The sequence below is a fragment of the Lipotes vexillifer genome, unplaced genomic scaffold (genome assembly GCF_000442215.2).
Source record: "Lipotes vexillifer unplaced genomic scaffold, Lipotes_vexillifer_v1.1 scaffold14, whole genome shotgun sequence".
Classification (NCBI taxonomy): domain Eukaryota; kingdom Metazoa; phylum Chordata; class Mammalia; order Artiodactyla; family Lipotidae; genus Lipotes; species Lipotes vexillifer.
Window position 1 is genome coordinate 683,757 of NW_006775372.1, and position 21,508 is coordinate 705,264.

At 39.9% G+C, this 21,508-nt stretch overlaps 1 protein-coding gene across 4 annotated transcripts in view; it reads right to left on the bottom strand.

The window, feature by feature from the left end:
• NLGN4X (neuroligin 4 X-linked) overlaps nt 1–21,508 on the bottom strand; it is a 262,939-nt gene that overhangs the window by 125,802 nt on the left and 115,629 nt on the right. For 2 of the 4 annotated variants that reach the window (XM_007449889.1, XM_007449888.1), the window contains exons 2-3: nt 7,180–7,239; nt 3,484–3,636 (exon numbers count right to left, since the gene is read on the bottom strand). In XM_007449889.1, the coding sequence (XP_007449951.1) occupies nt 3,484–3,636; nt 7,180–7,239 (213 nt within the window). Of the gene's footprint in view, nt 1–3,483; nt 3,637–7,179; nt 7,240–18,171; nt 18,211–21,508 lie in introns of all 4 variants that reach the window. The other 2 variants (XM_007449891.1, XM_007449890.1) reach the window with 2 other exon arrangements.

The following is a 21,508-nucleotide window of genomic DNA, read 5'->3' on the forward strand; positions in this document are numbered from 1 at the left end:
CCTGCTGAGGCACAGAGCTAAGATTGTTTCAAAGCAAAATAGTTTAAAGCCTGCGTGAGGCATCAAACCATAGGATAACCAAAAAGGTAATACCCTCTCAGCTAAACTAAAATCAGCATTTGAATGCAGGTCTAATTAACCAACTGAAGATGCAAATTAGAGATGATTAATGAAGGAGGGCAAAGGTAAGAGCCACCCATAAATAAATCCCAGGCATTTCCATCAATAAGCCTCAGGGACGAGATTCCTCTTACACAGCAATGGTCTTTGAACAATCATCACGGAAAAAATAGAGGCAGATGTGACAGAACTCAAATGTTAGCCATGTATGCTCTCCTAACGACAAAGGTGTACAGCAGAACAAACAGGAAATATGCTTTAAAAAGAGATCTCCTTTGAAAATAAATGGACCACCAGTTTGTTCATTAGACCTTGTGTGGGTATGAATAATTACTTTACAGCTGTGACGGTGCATCCCAGTTTGCCTGGAATAATCCCAGTTTATTAAGAGCATTATTAACAATTTTCAAAGTGTCCTGGATTAGATAATAAATTACATGCTCAATGGCTAGCAAGGTTGTGTGACGCGGTTCTGATTAAAGAAAATATTCATTATTCAAAAAACACGTGCGAAGATCCTGTCATCTGTGTCTTATTGCGAAGATCCTGTCATCTGTGTCTTATTACGAGCGTCTTATCACCGCTTTTGTTTAATTAAGGTGGTTCCGTTTAGAAGTCAGTATTTGACAGATATTACCGTTTTGGCCAGTCGCAATTTCTTCCAGTGGATCAACAGTCATGTTAATAAGATGTCCAAGGCTATTAATAACACTGGAAATGTTCACCTGTCTGGGTTTACTGGTTCCTACTGCTGGGCTATGAAACTTCACAAACATAAACCCATAGGATGTTTATATGGTATGTACAATAACCTTGCCAGAGAGAGAATGGGACCACCTTTTAGAGAGACTCTGAAAAAATCAGCTGACCTTCTCAATGTCACACCACAGACACCACGTAGTTCATTCTTATCTCATTATAAAAATCTATGTTCTTTCCAAGCCAGCCTCCTGCTTCCCTCTGACCATCATCCATCTTCCTAAACCTTTCTTTTGGGTAGGAAAACAGCATTTGTTACTCTGTAAAAGAACGGGAATCATCTCAAACAATGCTTTTCCATTCCTTGGGCAGAAAAACAGCATTTATGCATTTCTTACTTTTGAAAAAAACCCTCAAACAGTATTTCAACATTTTGGTAAAAACATCTATTCCTATCAGAGTGCTAATGAGTGGTACTAGTGATTTCCTGCAAAGCAAAAAGTAAATGGCCCCCACATAGTTTTCCAGAGGATGGCAGCCCATGCAAGATCCCTGATAACAATAAACCAAGTCCCATTTTAAAAATCTCTATCGCTCTGTATAATCAGCAAAGTTGGCACACTGCACTCCATCAGATAAAAGGGGGTCTGTGGTGCTGAGCTGCACAACAACTCATTCGTGGAATGTAAATAGACTGGCTTGGAGATGCTAGACTGCTTCTTTTATTGCCATGCCACAACTCTCACAGCCCTCTGTTATCTTACCAAGATTTTTTCTTTTTAACTCTTAGCAGCAAAAGGTAAAATTACAATTGTTCAATGAGAAAAGTTCTAAAAACAAGCTATTTTTTTCCTTCTTTTCTTAAAAAAAAAAAAAAAATGAAGGTGTGTATAATTCCCACAGTACTTTTCTAGATTCACAAATGGGCCAAATAGATAAGAGATCACTGTGTTAAGCTGCTTAATACCAGTTTGGCGTTAAACGGGGGAGAAAATCGATTTCTTTTGAAATCTAACCTTTTAAGTCACATCACCACCATGTTGTGCAGGCAGGAGGACGCTTTGTTATTCCACTGAAGCAAGGACTCACCCAAAGCCCATTGCTTTGTTCAGAAAGCAACGTCCAGAGCTGGTGATGCTACGAGGGACGCCCACACCGCCCTCTTTGAAAGGGCTGCTAGCAGCAAGCCCTGGTCCGTGGCTTCCTTTGCCCACCTCTTCCTTAGAATGGACCTTTTGTAAAACATCAAGAAACAACATTTCCGGTTTCAAACACCAGTAGCCAAATCAACTAGCCAGGGGCTTCTGAAAAACATTCAGAGAGGCATGCCACCCTTGCTGTGCAACACGAACGGAAATCATTCCACAAAGATCTGGCTCCTAGCACCGACGAGAAAAGAAAAGGAAATAAAAACCGCAAGACAAGAAGGCTTTAGACTCTGAGGCTTTTTGTTGTGTTTCATCCTAAAAACCTGAAATTTCCAGTACTTTATCGATGCTCCAAAATGCCCAACTTTGCAAACATCTGGGGTGATGTGCGTCTCTAAATTAGAAGGTCATCCACAACTCATCTCCTTACTCCGGGGTCTTCTATAGGTGAATGTTTTCAGGAGTGAATGAAATAAAATGCTCAAAACAAAATTAAAACCTCAAGTTGAAAATAAAATATTCTTAGTGATACTTGCCTCTTTGGAGAAAACATTTCAACCCTGTGTCCTATTTGAAACAGGTCCGTTGGTCCATTTTATTTTTCATATCTTTTACCATAACCATCCTGTGACATACAGATCTCATTCTCATAGCCACCCTGCTGTAAACCATTTTCTGCATCCTCTCAATGCATCTTTTGCCTTGAAAACGAACGTTCTTACGTAGGCTAGGAATATTATTCATGAACTGAGCAAGAGCAGGCTAAACCACAGAAGAAGGTAAGCTTCAAAATATGTTATTTATTTTTCCAACCCCCAGTTAGGGAAAAACGAATTTAACACCGAAACAACGGAGAGCTGCTCTTGAATTCCTATGCAGTTGGCCAATGTCCTTTCATCATAAATCATAAAATTTACATAAAATGAAAAAACAATCAAATTACAAAATTCAAATAGGAGTATTCCATCTCATGTAAATGCAACAGCCATGCAACTCTTCAAGATACAACAGACAACGCATTAAGGAATTAAGTAAAACATTTTCCGACAAACGATTCACTGATTCTACAAAACCACAAAAGAAAGCTAATGTCTATGGCCATTATCTACCATTACCAAGTTATCACCTATTACCAAATGCGTTATCAGACACGTCTCCAAACTGTGTTCATTCCACAGGGTCATGTCGGCTAAGCCCACAGAAAGAAAAGTGCTTTCAATAAAGTATCATGTTCATTTGATCACCTTGGAGGCTGCATTTGTTTGAGGCGGATCCTAGGAAATGAAATTCCTGGATTAAAAAGTGCAAACTTTAAAAAAACAACAACAAACAAAAAAAAGCAGACAGCGCTGCATGAACGTTAAGGGACAAATATATCTTGCAGCATGAAGTGAGCTCTGTGTGGTAGAGATTTCTAGGAATTAGAGTAACACAGTTGGAATCAACGGGTCCCAAACCAAAAGCAGAACTTCCTCATGGCCTCCTGTGCGGTGATCAGCAAGACGGAATCACTCACCTAGAATCCCCAGGCGGTAGTTAACTGTGATCACGATGACATTGCCGTAGCTCGCTAGAATACTGCCGTCAATCATGTTGCCTGTGCCCTCCATGTAAGACCCGCCGTGGATGTACACCATTACTGGCTTCTTACTGTTCTGATCATGGATGTCTGGAAAAAAAAGCCAAGTAAGGAAACACAATAAAACATCATGCTGATTAAGCGATGCTAAGTCAAGGGCAAAGGACGTGGGTGACTTTTCCTAGTTTAGATTGGAATCAATCGCATGGCCCCTTTTTAAATTAGGTATGTTCTTGGTAAGATGGCCTAAGGAAAATGGTCACTGGTGTTATATTTTCTACTCATAGAAATGATGCAGGCATTGGAAGGAATGTGTATGCAGGTGTAGGTTTCTGCATGTATCTACAACACTAAATATGCAAGGATGGAGATGAAATACATCTTCCCTAAAGAGTGCCCAAACCCTAGAAGGGCATCTATTACAAAATATATTTTTATTATCTAAGTAAGTGTGAAATCAACGTCAAAATTATAATTTATTTTTACTGTAACTTCTATCTTCAGTCAAAGATGAGCTTACAGATTCATTTTCAACTTAACAACGAGAACATAAAACTAGTAATGAAACTGTAAGCTCTCAATACAGGGCACATGGCGACAAAAAGCAAATAAATGGTTAAAAATGATCAACAGGACAGAAATGTGTAAAAACAAAACAAAATGTCCAAGCAAGTGTTTTTTCTCGAATTTACTGATTGCAGTAATATCCCAACTTAAGTGCAAAAAAAAGAAAGAGAGAGAGAGAGAGGGAGAGAGAGAGAGAGAGCGAGAGCGAGCAGGAGAGGGAGAGAGAGAGAGAGCAGGAGAGGGAGAGAGAGAGAAGAGCTGGAATAAAAATGGCACAAGATTTCAACCTCAAGAAGAAAGTTTGGCAATGCTACATATTTTTATGGGGAATATAAACTCCCATTGTGCTTTGCAACCAGAGTACCCAGAGTCATTATTATTTTATTTAACAATGACGTGAAAATCCTATTTTGCAATGTTCTGTGACAACAGAAGTTTGGAGACCATAGGTCCATTTGTAGAGCCTACTTTCTGAAAAGTTGTGATTAAACAACTTGTTCAGTGGAAAGCATTCCTTGGGCTTACCTTTAATGCTGAAGAATCCTGACCTTGATTCTAATGATTTCTGGATATTTATGTATGTGTATATACATATATATGTGTGTGTCATTTAAATATCTGTACATCAGAAGAAAACCAAATGTATCCATGGACATTTATTTTCATTTTTTCTTAAATAAAAACTTATTTTCCCTAATTCATGGAGACACTTTTGAACTACCAGAAAGGAATTTTAAGGAAACAAACCCCCCGTTTGGATGGTGGCTGCGTGTAAAATGAATTACGATCATGATCTCAAGACAGGCTCCTGGGTGCCACCATATGGCATCCAGAAGGCTAAAGAAACCCAGTGTCACAGTCAAGTGCAGAAAAAAGTGCCAAGCTGCCCCTGTGTCTGCAGATATTTAATCTGCCGCAGAACACTATTTTCTCCTGTAAAACTTAAATAGGGGGCCTTCCCTGGTGGCGCAGCGGTTGAGAGTCCGCCTGCCGATGCAGGGGACATGGGTTCGTGCCCCGGTCCGGGAGGATCCCACACGCCGCGGAGCGGCTGGGCCCGTGAGCCGTGGACGCTGAGCCTGCGCGTCCGGAGCCTGTGCTCCGCAACGGGAGAGGCCACAACAGTGAGAGGCCCGCGTACGGCAAAAAAAAAAAAAAAAAAAAACTTACATAGGAAGTAAAAATCATTTTTTAATCCTTCACTCATCATATGCTATGTGGAATTTTTAAATAAGTCACCGTCCCTACAGGGGTCTGGCGTTTTACACTATCCAGCCCTCTCTCTGGACTCTGATTTGCTGTGTTAGCCCTTATTTATGTTACCATTATTCTGCAGTAGGTGGCACGCGCTACTCCACTGTGGGAAAGGAAGAGGTTGAGATCTTGAGGGTAGGTTAACAGCTCTTACCTCCGAGACACAAAGAACAGGGTTCTCATGAGGCTGAGGAAGAAATAACCAGATGCCAGATTCATTCAAAGTTTAAAAAATGATCACAGTTTCTTGGTATTAAAGGAAAACTAGACGGCATGTTAACAGTAATAAAGGTGACTGGTGAGCACTGGGAAAACAGATATTAACAGTCAAAAGGGAATAATACACTGAAAAGCCAGAACAAAGCAAGGTGCAAATTAACACCCATAGTTGGCTATATAGGGATATGGATAAAACTATGGGCGTTCTGAGGCCTCATAAAGGAGAGGCTAGCTGCTGATTCAGGGGCAGGTATGATACTCCAAGGCCATCAGAAGAACTTTCTTAGAGGGTTATTAGAAGCAGGGAGAACCCTGCTTTTTTTTTAACCCTGCAGGTTAAAAAAAAAAATTAACTAACAGTAGTGTTGAGAGAACAGCGGGCACAAGAAAGCAACATGGGCACAACTTCTTTTCTCGTAGAGCGACTGATTCATGAAAAAAATCAAAGAGGGCAGGAAAACCAAGTAAGTGACGAAAAGGGACTTTGAGGGCGGTTTTGCTTCCCAGCAAGGATAGCTCCCCACTGCACTTTAAACTGCCTTTCAGCCAGAGAACCAAAGGTCCATCGAGGGCCTTCAACGTTTTAAGGTAAATAAACGGAGATCCACACATTTTGCTACTCAGATGGGAAAAACAAGTTTTCACCCAGCCTACACAGCCTTAGAGCCAGCAAAGGCTGACTTTAAACATTTATTTTTTCTTCCCTTCTAAACCATTTATTCTGCTGAAGTAAGAGGATACAACGTGCTAATGATGGTTTAGATGTCACATTAGCTTCCAACTTAAAAAAAAATCACTTTACTTCTAGTGTATAATCTGTCAAACAATTTGAGATCCTTCAAGAAGAAACTCTCCACAGCAGCTAAACATTTTGTGGGGAAAAATGTTCTTAAAGCAGCTGTGGTGTGAAGACAAAGATGCATAGATCTAACTTTCTGACAAATTTCAATTCCATCCCCCCCTTTTTTTTCCTTTAAAGTGGCTAAAAGGCAGTTCTGAAAGAAACAACTTCTCTTTAAGACACTTTTTCATGTATTTTACTGTGAGCCAGAGAAGATTCTTTGAAAACCCTATTTTGGAATCAGTATGTTTGAAAAAAAAAAAAAAAAAACCCACTAAAAACAAACAAAACGGAAATGCCAGCCCCCTGAAAAGTTCTACTGAGGTGTCTCACCGTCCACAGAAGAAATTAAGAAGACCAAAGCTCCAAAATACAAAATTATAAAATAACATTCGGAAGGAAGAAAAGAAAGCATACATGCATGTTTTAAAATTTCATTTTCTCTTCTTGTGACCAAGCCAAAAAAAAGCAAAAGCAAAAGCAAAAGAGGCTCCTTGTAAATGGCATTTTGTTACTCACTTCATACTGAGAAACATTTATACATGTTCTCCCAGGTGATTTGCAGTCATCTACATGGTCATTGGTATTAAAAATGACAGTGGTTTCCAAACAAGAAGAAAATAAAGCACACAAAAGTGTACTCACTTCAGATAAGGGAGGAAAAACAGGTTGAAATGAAAAAAAGAAAAAAAAAAGAACGATAGATATAAAATCATGCACCAAGGTCGAGCTTTGAAAAAAACAAAAAATACCTTCATCTTCACCACGGTCATTACTGGTTATATCATCAGCGTTTTTCTTTGTGTTGGCTCCTGGTGTCATATTGAGAAGGAAAATAAAGGGAAAAAAGACAATTCAAAAACAACAAGCAAAAAAGTCAGAAGAAAGAGAGATATACCCCAGTAAAAGAAAAAAAAATAATGTCATACAAAAAGTTGAAATCTGTTACATTTGGATTTCAAAAACATGAAATAGGGAGATGCAAAATGCATATAAACATAAATATGTCAAGAAGAACAAATTCAAAATGTTACTTGCAAAAAATATTAGATACTCTGTGAAAATGCAGTTTGGGAGTTAAAATGATACTACTGAAAAACAAAAACTAATGCAAATTGGAAAAAAAAGAAAATTATTTTAAAAAGGGTTTCCCACATTTTATAAAGAAATTCATATGAAGTATTCAAATGTTCCTCTAGTTTTAACATGTTATAATCTAGATAAATTTTTGAAATGTCACTGATACAGTTTGCTTAGTAAATTCCATAATGTAAGAAGAAACACATTTAAACAATAAACATGAAAGAACTTTAATTAGAATATCTTAAAACCAACATTAGTTTCATGCATAAGAACTTAAAAACACAACACATAATAAAACTCAGAAATGTCGCTACTTTATTTAAATCATGAAGACTCACCTATCCCCAGTAGCTAGAGAATACTGCACATTATTTATTCCTTTTGTCTACTATAAACAAACTACCACTTTCAATAAGTATTTCTGAAGTCAAGATAAAACAGTATAAATAATGTTTTTGTGTGTTTGAAACATTTATTAAATATTGCTTGAATGTTATTGCTATTTGTATAAATAAATAAATAAATAAATAAATAAATAAATAAATAAATGAAGTCACCTACCTGGATGACCTGAAACATAAACTGCCTTGAAATTTCCACGTAGGCAAAATGAACAGAGGGTCCCTTAACCAGGCCGAAAAAAAAAAAAAAAAAAAAAAAAGAAAAAACCTACCTGGATGACCTGAAACATAAACTGCCTTGAAATTTCCACGTAGGCAAAATGAACAGAGGGTCCCTTAACCAGGCCGAAAAAAAAAAAAAAAAAAAAAACGGAAAAAAGGTAAAAAACAAAACTCTCCTATGCTCTCTGTATGCACTGTTCCGTTTTGGTTTTTCTATTTTCCAGATACAAGAAGCTAAAACATTCAATACCACTTGAGTTGTTTAATTAGCTCAACTGCCTTCTTTTTATAGACAGGCACAGCCCACAGGTATGCCTATGGCAGTTCTGGATAACTCGAATTGTGGCCATCAATTAAAATGGTCTTTGCCTTCCTCCACGGATACCTGGGTTAAGGGAGAGGAAATTTAGTCACTATCACCCACAACACTTGTAGCTGGAAAGCCTCCTTCAGTTCTACATACCTCAGAGGGGCTTAAACATATTTCGAAACCAAGATCTGAAGTTGCTGGTTTTATAGCTCAATACGGGTTGATTATGGTCAATTTCATGTGGATAAACAAGCAGAACTGGGATGGTAGGTGGAAACCTGATTCCTTGTGTTTGTTGATTTTTGAGATATAAATTTTCCCACTGTAGACAATTTCAAGTTACCAATCTAAAGTTACTGACAAGAGCTTGGAAAAGAAATGCCCAAGACCCTTTGAAACTCAAGCCTACTACCAGTTTCACGTCATCTACTTGAAAGTAGAATGGAGTCTTCTAGGAGACCACCTTTTTTCCTTACAGCACGTTCAAGTCCCATCTTTTAGAAAGTACCATGACACAAACTTGTCTGCCTATTATAGTCATCAGCTTAACATGGAAATCAATTCACGTCCAAGAATTCCACTGCACTGAAAGAACTTAAAACAAACTAAAAAAAAAAAAAATCTCATCAAATTAGCTCCATTGCCTTTTGGGTTGTTTTGGTCAGAGTTTATCAATATAAAACTTATTTCAAAGCTATCTCATGGGCTGAATTTATGGCAAAATCATGTTAAGAAGCATATAAGAAATGCCCTTCTTAGAGAAACAGGCTACACGGATGACAGAACTAAAATCCTTCTCATTTCTGAAACACACTTCAATTTTTTGAAGATTTTTCTAAGTTTGTAGAGAAACAGATCACCTCTTTCATTAAAAAAGAGAAGACACTAGAAAAATAAAGGTGTAGTCAAAACACATGCAATGGATTAGGGGAGAGAAAATGTTGTCTGATGAAGCTGACTCCCTCCCAGAAAATGTGTCCCTTTAAAAAGTTTGACCGGGGCTTCCCTGGTGGCGCAGTGGTTGGGAGTCCACCTGCCGATGCAGGGGACACGGGTTTGTGCCCCGGTCCGGGAAGATTCCCACATGCCGCGGAGCGGCTGGGCCCGTGAGCCATGGCCGCTGAGCCTGCGCGTCCGGAGCCTGTGCTCCGCAACCGGAGGGGCCACAACGGTGAGAGGCCCGCGTACCGCAAAAAAAAAAAAAAAAAAAAAATTTGACCAACTCTACCAGCCTTCCCACAGCAGTCGGCTTTAAGAAAGGTCTTTAATTAGGACTCCATACCTGGACTTTGCCTTTCCCACGAGCCTGTCCTAATATCCCTGCCTTCTTCTGGATTTTCTTCTGATAAAACTCTTCTGTCTTCCCAGCTGCAGCTGGAAACTCAGGTGCATGACCTCTGGACTGGCTCAAACCCAAACAAAGGCCATTCTGCAAGGTCTGGGGTGAGTTACATGCCAGAGCTCTTTCGCAAGACCCAATTCTCAATGTCTTCAGGCTCACCATCAATGCGTGAAGTTTGAGTAATCTGAAATTCTCCCCGGGGCAGGAGAAGAGGCAGTATTCAAGGAGACTTCCCTCCAAAGACGGAGGAAGATGTTCTAAAGATTGACAATGCTTTGAAAATTGGTATAACTTAGATACATCACTGATTAAACGGTAATCTAGGGTAGTCTCTTTGACTCTTTACCAAATTCCTTTGTTCAACCAAGTGTGATTTGTAAGGGCTCTACTGAGGTATAATTTTAAATCATAAAATCAACTCATCAAGGTGTAAAGTTCAAGGATTGTTTTTTTAGTCAATGTATGGAGTTGTGCAACCATCAGCATAATCCGATTTTAGAATATTTCCTTCACCCCAAAATGATTGCTGGTGCCCAACTGCCGGCATTGGATGTTCCTAACCTCAGTCTCAGTCAACTAGTGACTCAGTCTAGATTCGCCATTTCTGTGCATTTCCCATAAATAAATTCATATGTAGTATGAATTTTGTAGTACGTAGTATGCAGTAGTAGTATGTAGTCTTTTGTGCCTTGCTTCGTTCACTCAGTATGTTTTCAAAGTCCATCCGTGTTGTAGCATGCATCAGTATTTCCTTCCTATTACTCATACAGATGAATAATAGTCTACTGTATGGCTACACCGCATTTTGTTCATCCACTCATCTGCTGACTGACACGCCATTTGTCTTATTTCCACTTGGTGGCCAGTATGTATAACGCTGCTATGAACATTTATATGCAATATTTTTTATGGATGTATATTTTCCTGGATGTATATCAAGGAGCAGAATTGCTATGTCACACGGCGCATTTATGTTTAGTACTTTAAGAAACTGCCAGACTGTTTTCCAAATCAGCTGCATCACTGTATGTTCCCATCAGCAGTATATGCAGGTTCCAATTTCTCCACCTCCTACCCAAGACGTGTTATTATCTGTTGGATTATATGCATCCTAAGAGGTGTCAGACGGTGCCTCACTGGGGTTTCAATTTGCATTTCGCTAATGACTTAATCACGTCAAGGATCTTCTCCTGTACTATCTTCTTTGGCAGGATGTCTATTCAAACATTTCCCCCATTTTTTAAATTGGGTTCTTTGTTCCTTATTCTTGAACTGTCATTGTATTTTTTAGAGACAGGTCTTTTGCCAGAAAGATGATGTGCAAATCTTTTCTCCCGGTCTGTGTCTTCTCTTTTCATTTTCTCAATGGTGTTTTTTGAAGTGCAAAATTTTTTAATTCTGGTGAAGTCTAACTTATCGACTGTTTTTTTTTTTAAAGCTTGTGTTTTTGATATCACATCTAAGAAATTCCACCTAGTGAAAGGCCCTGAAGATTTCATGTTTTTTCTTAGATGTTTAAAAGTTTTACTTCTTATACCTTTCATTTATTTTGAGTCAATGTTGGCATAGGATATGAGGGAAGGTTGGAAATGCATCCTTTATTCAATTGTCTCAGCACCATGTACTGAAGACACCCTTTCCTCAGTGAATTGCTGTGACACTACTCTTGTGAGTCAATTGCATATAAACGTGAGGGTTTATTTCTGGACTCTTTAATTATATCTCCTTCTATATTTCTATTTTTTAATATTTATTTTATTTATTTATCTGGTTGCACCTGGTCTTAGTTGCAGCTGGCAGCCTCCTTAGTTGTGGCATGTGAACTCTTAGTTTTGGCATGTGGGATCTAGTTCCCTGACCAGGGATGGAACCCAGGCCCTCTGCATTGGGAGCTTGGAGTCTTAACCACTGTGCCACCAAGGGAAGTCCCCCCTTCTATATTTCTATCCACATGAGTACCCTACTGTCCGAGCTTTAGAGTACGTTTTGAAACAGGGAAAGGCAAGTCCTCCAACTTTCTTCTGCTTTTTCAAGATAGTTTGGTTCTGCTAGGTGCTCCGCCACTCCAGGCAAACGTTCCAATGAGCTTGTCAACGGAAGCAAAAAAACACCTGCTGAGATTTTGATGGAAATTATTTGCCAAACTACAATTTTAAATTAATTTTATAGAGCAGAGTCTGACCCAGAAACATAATTAGATATCGCCTTTAATGTTCTATGTATATTTAATTTCCCACCCTTTTGTTCTTTTTTCCATAAGCTGCTGCAATATTTGTTCTCTCAATTATAACTAATTAAATGCCCTAAAAACTAACTGAGTTCTCTTGAGTATCTAATTTAGTTACAATCATGAACTATGTAAACACAGGTGTTAGAGGACACAGGGAAAAAGATTCTGCTGTAATTTATTCCAGAGTAAACCCATCCTGTGGCTGCTGAAAAGGCATTTCAAAGTCCAGAACAGGCCATGAGTTTTCTCCTGGTCCCCAAAAGACCAGAACAATATTCCTTTACATCTAATAATTAGCATCTCCAGCAAACCTCACTGGGGAAATGGCTCTAAATATTAAAGGGAATACTGAAATAACTTCAAACAAATATATTCCATTATTAAAATTTAAATATGATTTTATAAATAAAAGATCTCAATGTCCCAAGTCCTGAAGGATGTCCAGGTTTTTTTATACCTGTTCTTCTGATGTTTCCTTTTAGTGCTTTATCTACATCATTTTCAAAAGTCAAACTATTTAAAATAGTACTTTGTATCATAAATGTAATAGGAACCCTTTGTAGACAATTCGGAAAACGTAGACCAACCAGAGTCAATGAGAAAATAAAAGTCTATGGAAAACTTCCAGATGCTGCAGTTAACATTTTGAGGCAGGAAACTAATTTTCTAAATGTTCTTTTTAACATACATTAAGTTACGGTGCCATCAAAGTATGCAAATCATGAAATAAAGTCACCAATGGTGTTATGTGATCACGTTATCTACACAATACAAAGAAATGACAGAACCCATAAAAAACCTTTCCAATTATTGCTCTTAATGCAAGATATCCTATTAAAATGTATTTACCAGCTCATATTTATTTATTTATTTTTTTGGTCCCTTCCAAGGGCAAATTCCAAGTCCTACTTAATTTTGTTATCTCAAGGAAATATCTTAAAAAGAGGCTGTCTGGCTAAATGCATTGTTTTCCATACAGAGGAAGTTGTATACTGGGGTATGGGAGAGGTAAGTGCTTTCTTGGCCATCACAGGTGTGATTGATTAGTTAGTCACTGGGCCACAGAGGACTACTACTTTAATGTAATCAATCCTGGTAGGAGACCAGCAAGCAATTAAGATACCCTGGGCTCACTCCAGCAATGAACTGAATGGGACCTGCCCCACCTCAAGCTGTCCTCATTAGTTTATTCACTGGTACACCCATTCCTCCTGCAAACACGTACTGACACTTCCAGTACGCTGGCCCCGGGCCAGGGGAGGACAGGCAGCTGAGGCAGACACACCCAGCCTGAAGGAGGTCACTCCTATCTGAGATCGACTTGCACAGGATGACTGGGATGGGGCTGATGAATGTCTTCATTCATTTACTCTCTTGGTTGGGAGTTGTCTATGATGGGAAGGTGCTTGCTTGCTGAGGACATGGTGGGTACCAATACGTAAGCACGCATGGGTGAGCTAGGGTGAGGGCTCACTTTCTATAAGCAAAGGAGGTGGGCTGCTCTGAGTGGGAGGGGAAGGGGAACAGGGGCAATCAAGACCCCAGGAGAGGGAAGCAGGGCAGGAACCCCACTGGGATACCTCTTCTGTCACCCCTACACCTTGATGATGGGCCGTAACAGAGATAAACACTTGTGGATGAAGAATGTCGCCTGCCGTATCAGGAAACAAAGGATGCTGCAGCCATCAAGCCCTCAGCCACTGGCATCCAGATGGGATTCAGGATGGAGACAAGTTGGAAACCCGCCCGAGACAGTTAATGGGATATCAAAGGAATGACTTCAGTGAGGCCAGACTCTTGCATCTTCCCATACATAGAAAAATGCTAAATTCATTAACTTGAGATGTCTGGTTTTCATTAATTAACAGTCATCTTTTGATGTTCTGACTACCTGGTCTCTGTTGCAAAAACTCCTATACATCCAGGCTCCTCCCCTATCTCTTTGGGGCAGCCCCTCAGAGCTATCTGAGTTGCTGTGTCCCACACTTAAGTTCTCAGAAAGTCTGCCAAAGAAAACGTAATTCTCAACTTTTAGGTTGTGCGTTTATTTCAGTCCACACTCTCCACACATAAATCATAACAAATGCTCTAACCTCCACGTTCACATGAATTAGCACAGAGAAGCTCAATGACAACATGAAACATTTTATCTGTGGGTCCATCCAATGTATGTGCCCCTTGAAAACTTGGCACCTACAGAGAAGTTCAACTTCTGCACTTGAAGAAATCAGCATAGCTGACCTACTCCTTCATGTTTGCTTCTCCCTGAAATCAGAATATCTAAACAAGACCCAGTTACATGACTAACAAAACTATGTGTACATCTGGGAAGCTTGTCTAATGGAACCTTCAATAAAGTGATTCCCTGAAACCAGCATTTGGAATGATTTATCTCTCTTTTTTCTTTATACATGCCATGGCAATGCAGGAAGGTCATGTTTGTGATCAGCTCTGAAGGCCACTCCTTCATAATGTGGGGGAGGGGTTTTGGTGACCAGAAAGCCTTAGGAAACACAACACCTACAAGGGGAGTGTATGGAAGTTTATTGCCCTAAAGTCGTCAGCAGAGTTATACTTTGAAAAAAAAAGTTCAGAAAGCTATCTCTGAATTTGAAGATCTCTGCCCCAGAATATATAAAGAGATATAGAATCACTGAGTTATAGGATGTAGTTGATTGGCAAAAGTTCTCCAATTTTACAATCCTCCCTGTGATTTTATGAGTTTGTGTTCCCACCATTTGGATCTTGAAAGGCTTTATGATTTGTTTTTCCAACAGAAAAAAAATGATGATGGACCAGTTCCAAGCCTGGGACCCCAAGGTCCCCATACCTGTGGAGTTCATAATCCAGGTGTGCCAGTCAAGCACAGATGAGCATCCTTGCTGAGAAAGACCTTGCCCAGTGGGCACCTGTGACCTGCAAGCTGATCCCAGACACAAGAACCTCCCAGCTGAGGACACTCAAGATTTCCAACCCAAAGCACCATGCACTAAATAAAGGATGATTTAAAAAGCTGAGATTTGGTATACAAACAGCTCATACAACTCAATAACAAAAAACCAAAAAACCCAATGGAAAAATGGGCAGAAGACCTAAATACACTTTTCTCCAAAGAAGACATCCATATGGCCAACAGATGCTCTGAAAAAGAAACACGGGCTTTTTCTACGCAGGAAAATCTGCATCAGGCAACACAAAGCAAATATTTATTTAAGAAGAATCTTTCGAGAAATACAAATAGACAATAGGCACATGAAAAATGCTCAACATCACTAATTATTAGAAAAACACAAATCAAAACTACAATGAGGTAGCACCTCACACCGGTCAGAATGGCCATGACCAAAATGTCTACAAACAATAAATGCTGGAGAGGGTGTGGAGAAAAGGGAACCCTCCTACACTGTTGGTGGGAATGTAAACTGGTGCAGACACTATGGAAAACTGTCTGGAAGTTCCTCAACAAACTAACAGTAGAGCTACCGTATGATCCAGCAATCCCACTCCTGGGCATCTATCTGTAGAAAACTCTAATTCGAAAAGATACATGCACCCCAGTGTTCAAGGCAGCACTATTTACAATAGCCAGGACATGGAAGCAACCTAACTGTCCATCAACAGAGGAATGGATAAAGAAAATGTAGTACATGTATACAGTGGAATATTACTCAGCCATAAAAAGGAAGAAAATAATGCCATTTGCAGCAACATGGATAGACCAAGAGACTGCCATACTAAGTGAAGTCAGAGAAAAACAAATATTATATAGTATCATTTATACGTGGAATCTGAAAGATACTACAAGTGAATCTGTATGCCAAACAGAAACAGACTCACAGACACAGGAAACAAACTTACGGTTACCAAAGGGAGAAGGGGGTAGGGAAAAACTAGGAGTATGGGACCAACAGATACAAACTGCTATACATAAAATAGAAAAGCAACAAGGATTTACTTTGTAACACAGGGAACTATATTCCATATCTTGTAATAACCTATAATAGAAAATAATCTAAAAAATATAGACGTTTATATATATATACTATATCTGAATCACTTTTCTGTACACCTGAAACTAACACAATATTGTAAATCAACTATACTTTAAAAAAAGAAAGGGAAAAAAAGAATTCTGCTGCTTAATTTACCTTGGATTGTCATTTCAGGAAAATGAAAGGCATATTTTTGTGATTACAGTAAAAATAGGTCTAATTCTTTCTAACATTCTGGCACTTCAAAATGCCTCACTGCAATAATGGGAATAGTAATAGCAGTGGGTTCTTTTTTTGGGTGGGGTATGTTTTCTTTTTCTCTCACTGGCTTTGGAAGCAGATGGAGAAAAATATGAATAATAATTTTCCTTTCTTGTTTAGCTGGAATTAGGAAGCACTGATTTCACACTCTGCCTGGTAGGAATCAAAATAAATCTAAAACTTTATAGGTGTCTGATATATGTCTATGCTTCTTATTAAAATCTCAGGACATTGCAGACTTCCATAAGCAATTTTTTTTTTTGGCTGCACTGGGTCTTCGTTGTGGTGCACGGGCTTCTCATTGTGGTGGCTTCTCTTGCTGCAGAGCACGGGCTGTAGGAGCGCGGGCCTCAGTAGTTGTGACACGTGGGCTCAGTACTTGTGGCGCACGGGCTTAGTTGCTCCGCGGCAGGTGGGATCTTCCCGGACCAGGGCTCGAACCTGTGTGCCCTGCATTGGCAGGCTGATTCCCAACCACTGCGCCACCAGGGAAGCCCCCATAAGCAGTTTTTGTTATGAACTGTGCTACTGAAATATTTCTGCTCACAGGAATGACAGACAAATCCAATTAGATTTACATCAATCTCCCGCAATTTTATTAGCACTTTTACCTGATAGAATGTATTCCCCCTAACAGTGTCTGTGAGTTTGAGATTAAATGACAATGTATTTAAAACTGGAACTAATTTAGTATTGAATTATGCTTGACGTTTTGTATGCATCTTTATTCAGAAAACTCGTGTTGAAAATGAAATTGGCTTTGGTTTGCCCTGAGACACCTCTTGAAACATAGTTGCACTAAAAAAAAATAAACAATAAACCTGTGTGTGTGTGTGTGTGTGTGTGTGAGAGAGAGAGAGAGAGAGAGAGAATATACACACTTATTCTTGCCAAGAGAGTCTGGAAGATTTTCAGTTGTTTTCCTAGTGTTAACTGTGATCAAAAGCTTCTCTATGTAGCCAGAACACACACCACTGATAATGGGTGAAAGCTCTACGTGAGTTTCTGGTGTGGCGGGCAAGAATTATGAGGAACTGGAACCTTCAGCTTATTCTCCTGTTTCTGTCTAGGTAAAAGAATAAACTGAAAAAGACAGATACCTAAGCACGTATAACTGAATCACTTCGCTTATATGCATGAAACTGACACAACACTGTAAATCAACTATGCTTCAACAAAATAAACAAATAAAATAAAAGAATAAACTGTCTGCCTCAAAAGTGGCTTGTCTATCTTTACCAGGCAAATCAGTCAAGCTGTCTTTGGCTTGCCTTGACTCTGTGTCTAACACGGGGACCTAGCAGGCAATCAGGTCCTCAGAATCAAATGAAGTCTAGATTTGTACAAAATCATCCCACTCCTCAGTGCCTGACCCTGTGGAGCCAGAAGATGCAAATGATATGACCCCAGTTAAAGCCCCAAGAAATATATATATTTTTAAGAGTCACTGAGGAGTCTTTGGAATGTATGATCGTTATTACGTCAGATAAGGACTACGGCCACTTCATCCACTTTTGAACTTAGCTGACTGGCCACCATAGAGCTGTCCCTTGTTCTGCTCAGTTAGAAACTAAAGGATGTACTGATATAAACAACAGAGATGTCAACCAGAAAACAAACTTAAGGGAAATGACTCTCAACGCTTTTCTTTTTTTTCTTTTTTCTTTTTTTTTTTTTTGGCTGCGTTGGGTCTTCATAGCTGCACGCGGGCTTTCTCTAGTTGCGGCAAGCGGGGGCTACTCTTCGTTGTGGTGTGCGGGCTTCTCATTGCGGTGGCTCCTCCTGTGGAGCAGGGGCTCTAGGTGCAAGGGCTTCGGTAGTTGTGGCACGTGGGCTCAGCAGTTGTGGCGTATGGGCTTAGTTGCTCTGCGGCATGTGGGACTTCCCAGACCAGGGCTCGAACCCGTGTCCTCTGCGCTGGCAGGAGGATTCTTTGAAGCCACTGCACCACCAGAGCACTCATTCACATTCACACACACACACACACACACACACACACACACACACACACTCAGCCATGTGTACATGCAGACTGGCACACAGCCTCCTAACACCCCAACATACACCTCCATCAAAGAGGTCGTTTTAGATCAGAAATGTGTCTGGTTCCCCAGCATGCTTGATATTTGTAAACCAAAACCAATGTGACGGTTTTCCCTTAAAAGTGCATTCCTCCTTTTCCTATTAACACCCTAGTTTTGTTTCTGTGTTATAGAAAATTAACATTCCTGTACTTGGTACTAACTACCGTGTGACTAGAGTGGAATAAAAAAAATGGGAACATCAACACAGAATATGATGCACCCAAATATTTACGGTGACTAAGCAAAACACGACCAGGATTACACCCTAAAATAATGAAGACGAGGAAAGCATTATACTCTTTCCTTTAATCCAATCATCAGGAACTTTCTGAAGGGGGAGCTTAAAAGAATCACTTAACCAGAAATACCTTGCCTAAGTCTCCTTCAAATCTACTGGTTCCCTAGTAAGATGTGAACGCTGCCTTGCACACAGCCAGTGATTCGTAAGCGCTGGTTCATATGAGTGCCAGGTGGTGTTGTTTTAATGGCTCCCCAAGTATTTACTGCATGCTTCTGCCTCCCAGATTCTGGTCATGCATGCAGTGTTCTCTTACTAGATTCTGAGACTGTGATCCATCTAAATCTCCCTCTTGAGACTCACTGTCTAACTCTGAAAACCTCAGAACACCCAGTACAAGTGCCAGCAACTGTATGGCATGCACCCCAGGGTCCACTCCACAGGAGGAAACCACCTCTTGATTCATGCGTTCCAGCAATGTTTCGTGGGTGTCCCTGATGACACTATGCCTTGCATGACAATTACATGGGCATGTCACTTATATGCCCCACAGTCCCCAAGGATGGCAGGTGTATACAGACTCTTTCCTGTGCAACCAAAACCACTTAGCAGAGGAAGACCTTGATCAGGGAGGTGCCAACACAGTGCTGTGTTAGCATTAAGCGAATCATAATCACTTGTTTTCTATATGACTCAAGGCTGATGACATGGAAGGCAAGATGTTTTTTTAAGCAAAATCCCATTTGGATTTTAAACGCAAGATATTTTCAAAGTATTTTCATGGATATCATACATTGGGATGCTCAAAGCATCCTTGGGAATTACAGATGAAGGTTTGTGATCTGCACTTTTTGCTTTCTTTTTTTTTTCTCATAAACTTAGATTTTAGGGGAGTTTCACATGTCAAGATAGATTGTAAAGACAGTAGAGAGAGCTGCCATATACCTCATACCTCTCTTATGAACATCTGGTCCATGTGTTATAATGAGTGAGCCAATACTGAAATATTATAATTAACTGAAGTCCATACTTTATTGAGGTTTCCTTCATTTTTACCAAGTATCCTTTTTTTTTTTTTTTTTCTGTCACAGGATCCTACATTCTATTTTAGTCATTATGTCTCCTTAGATTCTTCTTGGCTATGACAGCTTCAGACTTTTCTTGTTTCTTCTGACCTTGACACTTTTGAAGAGCTCTCACCAGGTGTTTTGTAGAATATGCCACAATTGGTTATTGGTTTTTTTTTTTTTCCTTGACGTTTTTCATGACAAGACTGGGGTTGTGAATTTGGGGAAGGAAGCCTGGAGGTCAAGTGTCCTCATCACATCATGTCAAGGGTGCATGTTCTCAATATGACTTATCACTGTGAATGCTGACCTTGATCACCTGGCCCAAGTCACATCTGTCAGGTTTCTCCATCATAAAGTGACTCTTTTTTTGATACTGAGCTGCATGAGCTGCTTGTATATTTTGGAGATTAATCCTTTGTCAATGGCTTCATTTGCAAATATTTTCTCCCATTCTGAGGGTTGTCTTTTCGTCTTGTTTATGGTTTCCTTTGCTGTGCAAAAGCTTTCATTAGGTCCCACTTGTTTATCTTTGTTTCTATTTCCATTTCTCTAGGAGGCGGGTCAAAAAGGATCTTGCCTGTGATTTAGTGTTCATGGACAGATGAATGGATAAAGAAGATGTGGCACATATATACAATGGAATGTTACTCAGCCATAAAAAGAAACAAAGCTGAGCCGTTTGTAGTGAGGTAGATGGACCTAGAGTCTGACATACAGAGTGAAGTAAGACAGAAAGAGAAAAACAAATACTGTATGCTAACATATATATACGGAATCTAAAAAAAAATGGTCATGAAGAACCTTGGGGCAGGACAGGAATAAAGACGCAGACGTAGAGAATGGACTTGAGGACACGGGGAGGGGGAAGGGTAAGCTGGGACGAAGTGAGAGAGTGGCATGGACATGTATACACTACCAAATGTAAAACAGACAGCTAGTGGGAAGCAGCCACACAGCACAGGGAGCATAGCACAGGGAGATCAGCTCGGTGCTCTGTGACCACCTAGAGGGGTGGGAGAGGGAGGGTGGGAGGGAGATGCAAGAGGGAGGGGGTATGGGGATACGTGTATACGTAAAGCTGATTCACTCTGTTATACCGCAGCAAGGGACACACCATTGTAAAGCAATTACACTCCAATAAAGATGTTTTAAATAAATAAAAAAGTGACCCTTTTCTCCTTGAATTTTAGAATCTCTGAAAGGCAGTCGGCATGCACAGCCAAACCCAGGGAGCAGAGATTCATGCTCCAACGCCTTGAGGGAGATGATCTCCATAAATCATTTGGAATGCTTCTGCATGGGAGGTGTGCCTTCTCTCCCCAGTGGCAGGGAGAATCATGCCACCCTTTCCTCAAGAGAGCCACGCCCTAACCCCCAGAACCTGATAATATGATATTATACACAGCAATAGGGAATTCAATTTGCAGATGCCATTAAGGATGATAATCACCTGACCTTAAAATAAGGAAATTTCCTGGATTATCCCAATGGAATCCAGAGAGTCCTTTAGAGTGCAAGGTGAAGGCAGAAGACAATCAGAGTTAGAGAGAGATTGGAAAATGCTAAACTGTTTGGTGGGTTTTATTGTTGTTGTTTGTTTTGTTTTTTGCAGATTAAGGAGGGCGCCTTGAGCCAAGGAATGCAGGTGGCCTCCATAAATTAAAAAAAAAAAAAAATCAAGAGGTAAGTTTTCCCCTAGATCCTCTGAAGGAACTCAATCCCGCTACACCTTGATTTTAGCCCAGTGAGACCCATTTGGACTTTTTTTTTTTTTTTTTTTTTGCGGTATGCGGCCCTCTCACTGCTGTGGCCTCTCCCGTTGCGGAGCACAGGCTCCGGACGCGCAGG